Here is a 7,400-nt window from a genome sequence, read left to right as displayed (position 1 = left end):
AAAAAAAAAAAAAAAAAAATTTCAGCCCACTACAGGTTAGTGGCCTGAGGATGTTGCGCCTAATAGCCCCATTTCCATTTCTGGTTTCAGGTTTATGAAACAGACTGTGAAGTTCATCAAGAGCAGTCAACTAGAAAACCAAGGCTGGCCGACTCTTCGTCCAGTACACAGGAGCCAGGCAGAGTCCAGGGATTCTTGCAACATCTATCTTCCCTTCGGAGGACACTAAGTTTTATTTGAAGACAGAGAGTTCACTATGGCATCCGGACTGAAGGGACACAGAGGAGCTGTTACTGTGATTTGGTGACAGTTCTTCAAACCGCAGTGTCTTGAGGAAGGGTGGATCAAGAACCTCCTGAACTTTGGGTTGCATTAAGTGAGAAATCAGCATGGCTCAGGTAAAAAAACTCTAGTGTCCTCCTCCTCCTGGGAAGCGTGTTTGCAATCTCACCCTTGAATGCTGCCTTAGTCAACATGCTGACCAGCCCAGTGAGCCAAGCTCTGTATTAAGCACCAGGGGGAGATCTAGAGGAAGGAAAGGAGACAGGCCACAGCCCCTGCCTTCAGGGAGCTTCCAGTCAAGTGAAGGAGGTAGGCTATGCTGCATCGCAGGCCCTGTGGACACTGCCAAGCAACGAGTGCCCAGCTTACCTTAAGCTGGGTGCATTAAGGACCTATGGGCAGGAGGGAGTGGACAGTCCGCTGAATGCTTCATTTGTTTTTTCTTTCAACAGGAATTTATTGAGCTCCTGTTACATGCAAGGCATTGTGCTGGGGATACAAAGATGAATATGGTTTTCCCTGTCCCCAGCAAGCTTCCAGGCCGCGTAGGGGGGTGGGAGAGCAGGCGTGACGGTGACTGACTGGTAGTAGAGACTCAGTCAGTCTGTTGATTGAAGGACTGTACAGTAATGGAGAAGTGTGCAGGGCTATTCCTTTGCCTGGATGGAAAAAGATGAAGCTGGAAGGGGGCATATTTTGTTTGCTACCTGTGAATCAGCAGAACAGGACATTGAGACGAGAGCATCTTGGGCAGAGGCTTAGAGGCAGGGAGAATGTGATGAGGTTGGAAGTGCCGCAGGGAGCAAAGGGTTTAAGCAGTTGTGGTGAGTGGGATAGGAAGTAAAGAATGGGGAAGTTCGGGTGAGTGAATTGTTTCCTGGAGAAGTAAGCAGAGTGTAACCCTTACTAAGGAATTAGGCTTTGTTCTATAGGATGAAGCCTGTGGACAGGGTCCGGCAGCAGAGTGTACTTCGAAGGCGACTGTCACTGTGGGGCAACAGGATGTGTTAGCGAGGCAGGATGACCAGCTGGGCTGGCATGGTCATCTGGGAGGAAAAGCTGTGTTTAGCATCCCCGAGTTTTCCCAACTTTCCTCCAGGGCCGTCCCGTGCCAGTCTCACCAGGACAGCAGCTCGATTAGAGTGTGATTGACTTTCTTCCAGCTGCAGGTGTAGCTTCCTTTCTGAGCAGAGTGGGCGCCCTCCAGAGCCACCCACTGCAGCCTCGGGGTGCCTCCTGGGAGACCCCTGCGTGTCCCCCTTGCCTAGCAGGCTCTAGCTTCACACCTCACAGTAACTCCCAGGAGCCCTGTATCTAGATGAGCATCTTGCACTTGCAGGGGCTGAGAACGAAGTGTCCTCCCTCCAGGCCCTTCACTCCAGAGTCCCTGAAGGGCCAGCAGAGTTCCCAGGATATACTGGTCATCTCAAAGGAATTTCTTTTTAAATCACTGCTGGAAGTTTGCTGACCCAGCTATTTCTGAAGTGTTTCTTCAGTGAGAAAAGTCTGTGGCTGGCTGTGCAAAGGCAGTTTGGGGGCTGGACAGTCAGTTTAAGGGCTGTGGCAGTGAAGAGAGGAAAGTTGCCGAAACGCTGCTCGTTGCGGCAAGTGGAGCGTTCTGTAGCGCCTGGCGTGCGAAGCCGCCAGGAGGTGCACGCAGGCCAGTGCGGCAGAGGGCGGGCGGTGTACGCTCAACTCCGAATGCAGGTGTTTCGCTCCCTGTTCCAGGTGACACCTGGGAGCATAAAGTTAAAGGGAAAATGAACTGATTTCATCGAAGAGCGTGTCTGTGGGGCCTGATGGAATAGAGTCAGCCCAGGCCTGCCATTCGGGCCTGAGTGCTGCTCTGGGAGCAAGGCCCTGGACAGCTCCGTTTCCAGGGGTCAGCAGGACAGGCCTCAGCCTGCTGTGGGACTGGCGCACCGCCACGGGCCCCCAGGGCGCCCACAGACCACTTCTGGCGCAGTGCCAAGGACACAGGTGTCACTGGCCGCTGCCCTGGTGTGCGTCTAGATGCTGAGCAGGGACTACTGAGAGTTCGCGGGGAGGTGACTTAGGGAGGGCGCCTGAAGAAAGCGGGCTTTCTCAGTGAGGAGGGAGCCCCTGAGAGAGGCAGTGCTTTAGCTGGGTGCAAGGCCAGTTCTGTGGAGGATGGCAGTTGTTTTTGTCCTGCCCTGCTAGGTGACCTGACACCTCGTCTCCTTTCAACTTAGGCAAGTCTCCTGGCTTGTGAAGGCCTAGCAGGTGTGAGTTTGGTCCCCACTGCAGCCAGCAAGAAGATGATGCTGAGCCAGATTGCCAGCAAGCAGGCCGAGAATGGAGAGCGGGCAGGTAGCCCTGATGTGCTGAGGTGCTCAAGTCAGGTACGGCGCTCGAGTCTGCTGTGGCGCCTGGGGTCGGGCAGCCCAGGCTCTGCCAGGAGACGCCAAGCTTTGGCTCCTCGGCGCTTCTGTTTAGGGAAGTGGGGAAAGGGGCCCAGCGTGGGCATTTAACGAGCTGAGGAAAGTCTGTCCTGTGCCCCCGAGCCCTTGAGACCAGGGTGCCCGCACGGAAGTGGAGGCGCACGGCGCTAGAGCAGGCGTTCCCTGCTCGCTGCCCAGAGCAGTTTTGGTCTCCCGGCCACTCTCTGAGATGGACTGTGACTTCGGGTCTGGTTTGCATTCAAAGGGCCACCGAAAAGACAGCGATAAGTCCCGGAGCCGGAAAGACGATGACAGCTTGGCCGAGGCCTCGCACTCCAAAAAGACTGTTAAAAAGGCAGGTAATGGGGTACTCGAGCCCCAAACTTGTGAAGCTTGGGAATGGGGCAGTCCTCCTCTTTCTCCCTCTGTCTCTCACCCTGGAGCTTCGCCTAGTTGTTCTGGTCCTTTCACGGCTGGTGACGTCACCCAGAGACCGCTCGGGTGGTAGCGCTCTGCCATCACTGGCGTAGCCTTGGTAAAGGGAGAGTCGGCGGCCTGGGAGCGCCGTTCCTCTGGCACCAGGCAGGCAATTGCCCTCACTCAGAGCGCTGGGCCTGGCGAGTGGGAGCTCACCCACACCGCCCCTCCCCAGGGTCGCGTCACTGCGGGGTGTGGGCAGTGACTGCATCACGGAGTTGCTTGGCCCTCAGCTGGAAGTAGGCCCAGCGCGGAGAGGAGGCCGGGCCGGGCGGGCAGAGCGCTGCTTCACTGTCTGCTTGTTGCCCCCAGGTGGTGGTGGTGGAACAGAATGGTTCTTTCCAAGTAAAGATTCCCAAAAATTTTATTTGTGAGCACTGCTTCGGAGCCTTCAGGAGCAGTTACCACCTCAAGAGGCACATCCTCATTCATACTGGTAAGTCTCTTGCTCGTCCTCAGAAGGGGGAGCCAGTCGGGGTTGGGGTGAGCGAGGGGGTGTGTGTGGCCCCTGGGGTCGATCGTAGAGGCGGATTCTGGAGGAGGAGGGTACGTGAACGGGGCGACGTGGCCCGTGTCTGTCGCCGGGACCGCTGGCTGCGGAAACTTCCCAGACTTCGACGGGGCTACAAGGTTGCGTTTCTGGGGAACACCGGGGTGAGCTCCCTGCCACGTCTGCCTCTGACACGCTTCTCTCCCCGCCGGGCCCAGGCGAGAAGCCCTTTGAGTGTGATATCTGTGATATGCGCTTCATCCAGAAGTACCACTTGGAGCGCCACAAGCGTGTGCACAGCGGCGAAAAGCCTTACCAGTGTGAGCGATGCCACCAGGTGAGCCGCGCGCCCATCTCCCTGCCCCCGGGGGCCCAGGAACCCCCGACCATGAGTGAGGCGCCTCTGGCCTTTGCAGCTGTTCGTGAGAATTACGATTGCGAGGGTGGCCGATGGTGGTAGTGACGATAGCGTTTCTCGTGCTCCGCCAGGCACGGTGAGAGCGCACTCGATGCCGCCCGTCCCTGCAGTCCTCTCACTGCATACAGGAGCCCTGTTACCCCCACAGCCGAGGAGGTCGAGGTTCAGAGGACCCCGGTTCTCAAGGACACGGGAGCAAGGGCAGGGACTAGATGCAAGTGCGCTCTCCCGGCTGCTGTGGTTTGGAGGAAGAGATGGGACCCGCGCCGTGGGGGTGGTTAGATGCAGGCGAGCCGGGACCGAGCAAGCCCAGAGTGCGAGATGAGTGATAGAGCTGACGCTTCGGGGCTCGGCTGGGTCTCAAGCTTTGTTCCGTCTTCTCTCGCTGAATCTTGTTAAGCGCTCGCGTGAGCTTCGCGGGGCAGAAACGGTCCTCTGGTTCTCTCCTCTGCGCTCAGTCTGGAAACAGCTGGTGTTTGCTGAGTAAAGCAGCCACTGTGCAGGCATCTGGCCCCATTCTGCAGGCGACCGTGCGGGTCTAGAGCGGTCAGGCAGCTGGCGCCGGCCACAGGCGGCCGGCGGCATGTCCCTGGCTCAGCCCGGGTCTCGCGCCCTGTGTCCTCGCCACGTGCCCGGAGTGGGCGCGTGCTCCCCGCGAGGAAGACGCGCTAGGCCGAAGCTCGCGGGGTCTCGCCTGCCACTTAACCCTCCCTCTCTTCTCAGTGTTTTTCTCGGACAGATCGATTACTCAGACACAAACGGATGTGCCAAGGGTGTCAGTCCAAGACTTCCGACGGGCAGTTTTCTCTATAGGCGCGAGGGCCCCTGGTGGTGGGAGTGAGAAGAACCTACCGAAGAGTGCACCCCTCTGGTCTGATGGTCCCACCACCACCCTGTCTGTACCTGTCCCCCTCCTGGAGGAGTGGACCCAGGAGACCAGAAGCGTGCATCAAGGGACAGCGGCCCCAGAGCCTCGGCTCTGTAAATAATCTGAGACTTTGAGATCTCGGGGAAGCTCCTCAGCCTTCCCGGGTAGGGAAGCTAGTCCCTGGACCGTGGCTGAGGTCAGAGACGGAGACTCCAGGTATAGGACCAAGACGGAACTGTGCTCCCGCACCTGGGACTCTAGCTGGCAGCTGAAACGGAAGCGACTGGGAGAGGGGTTTACTTGTTCTGTTCTTGTTTTGTTTATCCAGAAGCAGTTTCAGTAGGCGTCCTGTGGACACAGGTAATCTAGAGGCTTAAAGTCCGGGGTAAAGCAGGGATTGAGGGCGCTGGTCCAGTCCTACCCCAAAATGGAATTTTTGGGTACAGTTGTTCCTCAGTGTTCCACCAGCCTGCACTTCAGCTCCTAGTTGGAGGAGGTGGGACCAGCGAAGGCAGCTGAGATTTCTGCCTCCTTCACAGGGTAGGGTCAGAAGAACAGGGAGGAGCGGCAGGGCTAGAGCCGGCGAGTGACAGGTGCCTCCTGCGTCCCGCAGGGAAGGGCAGGAGTCGTGTGCTTGGGTGAGACCGCGGCTCACGTCACACCGGTACCTGATGGGGTCAGCTCAGTGCCTTCTGGAGGAAGCTGGGCAACAGAGCCCGGAAAACCCTTTCCTCCTCTCTTTAGGCAGGTGATCCTGGAGCTAGTTCGTGGCTACCTCGTTGCCATTGACTCCTGAGCCAGACAGAGGTCGAGCAGGAGTCGTGGATGTCACAGCGGGCCGTCGCTCCTGGCGCCCACAGCTGGAACAAGAGTGCAGGAAGCGAGGGAGTGTGGGTCCGCTGACATGGCTGCTGGGCGGGGGCTGTTCGTCCTGCCCGAGTCTAGCACTGTCCTCGCGTAGAGGAAACGGGGCCTGGCCCTCGGTCCCAGAGAGCGAGGTCTCGGCTTCCTTCTCGCCGGCCGCCCTCAGCCAGCAGAGACGTAGGGCCGGGAGGGCGCCGCCGAGCGAGCGCTGGGGAGGCCTAATGCGGGTTTCACGCTCGGCCAGGTTCTTCGCTCCTCTCTGCCACCACCCCACCCCCAAAACAGTGACGGGGGAGGGGTGTGTTCACGAATGTTCTTGTTTGTATGCTCAAAGGTGGCATATGATTGAGCCAAACCCTCTTGGCCCTCAGCTCAGGGAAGGATGAACGTGACACGGCCTCCCTGCCTCCCACACCGGAAGGGTTGGAAGTCTCAGCGGGAGCTGAAGAACTCAAATGAGGGGACTGGAGGGCTTTGTTTTGGAGGGTTGCTTTGTGGGGTTTTTTTTGGATTTTTTTTAGAATGACGCAACATGCTGGTGGTTAGGGTGTTTCTGACCCAAGCCAGGTCTAATGAATGAATTTTCTAAGGCAAAATTGAAAGCCCTCTTTCTGCTAAGGAAAGGATCCTTGTGAGGCGCTCCCACTGTGGTGAGGGGAACTTGCTTAGGAATAATCATGGGGGGCTGGGTGAGCTGGCCAGGCTGTCAGTGAGTGTCTGCAGGGGCACCCCCTGGAGGTGCGCTCCAGTCCCCAGGAAGTGCCCGGAGCGGAGAGGCAGCAGCGGCGGTCTCCCGCCGGTTCCCTGTTCCAGAGGAGCTCACCTGGTGGCGTGGGGGTCCTTCACGCTCTAAGGCATGAGGAGTTCGAGGGAAAAGAAAGGAGTCAGGGCATGCTGACAGCATCTGAGATCCTTTTGGGGAGACGCTGGGGAATGTGTTGGCACCGTTTGTTTTTCCGGCTTTGTGCGGGCACCCCTGTTTGATAGGGTCCAGAACTGATCCCTCAGCCCTTGAATCTGTCCTGTGGCCCTGCAAGCAGGGCGCGTTTCCTCACGTGAACCAGCCCCTTCCTGGTAGGCGGCGCTGAGGCTGAAGCATGTCGCTCAGTCTGGGAAGGAGGTTGCGTCCAGGAAACTGTCCTCTCAGAGCTTGGGGAAGTGGGAGGCCCTTCCCCTGCTCCTTGCAGCTGACGCGGGTTATTGGGGCGTGGAGGCCTGTAGAGGGTGTCGCACAAGTGACCCGCGCCCCTCAGTGTGTGCACGTACGGTAGTCAGGCTGCACCCTGCCCCCCCACCCGCCCCGCTTCCTGCCTGGGGGTGAGCTGGGGACACCCCTGCGCGTGCGTGCACAGGGTGCTGACAGCGAGGACTGGGTGTGGCGGGAGCTCAGGAGCAGGTGGGCAGTTTGGTTGCCTGGGTGCTGGTGTCCGGGGCACTGGGTGCGTGTGAAGGAGGGGGTGACCCAGTGCCCGGCAGACCCACCGCGCTCCAGGGAAACCGCATGCGGAGACTGCTGAGGGGCGGGACCCACGGCCCTGCCTCTGCTGGGGTGGGCCTAGCACTGGAGAGAGGCCTGCGCGTGTTGTGGGGCGGGGGGGG

The 7,400-nt window shown here is 58.7% G+C and overlaps 1 protein-coding gene across 1 annotated transcript; it reads left to right on the top strand.

The window, feature by feature from the left end:
• Positions 1-86: 86 nt before the first annotated feature.
• ZNF740 (zinc finger protein 740) lies at positions 87-7,392 on the top strand. Its single transcript, XM_004692710.2, has 6 exons — positions 87-398; positions 2,496-2,645; positions 2,950-3,039; positions 3,474-3,597; positions 3,870-3,988; positions 4,793-7,392. Exons 1-6 carry the CDS (start codon positions 390-392, stop codon positions 4,880-4,882), a joined length of 582 nt encoding a protein of 193 aa, XP_004692767.1. The 5' UTR covers positions 87-389; the 3' UTR covers positions 4,883-7,392.
• The last annotated feature ends 8 nt before the right edge of the window (positions 7,393-7,400 follow it).

Source organism: Condylura cristata, unplaced genomic scaffold (assembly GCF_000260355.1).
Source record: "Condylura cristata isolate star-nosed mole 26May11 unplaced genomic scaffold, ConCri1.0 scaffold00034, whole genome shotgun sequence".
NCBI lineage: Eukaryota > Metazoa > Chordata > Mammalia > Eulipotyphla > Talpidae > Condylura > Condylura cristata.
The sequence above is the reverse complement of the archived record's forward strand: the minus strand, read 5'-3'. Positions and strand labels throughout refer to the sequence as shown.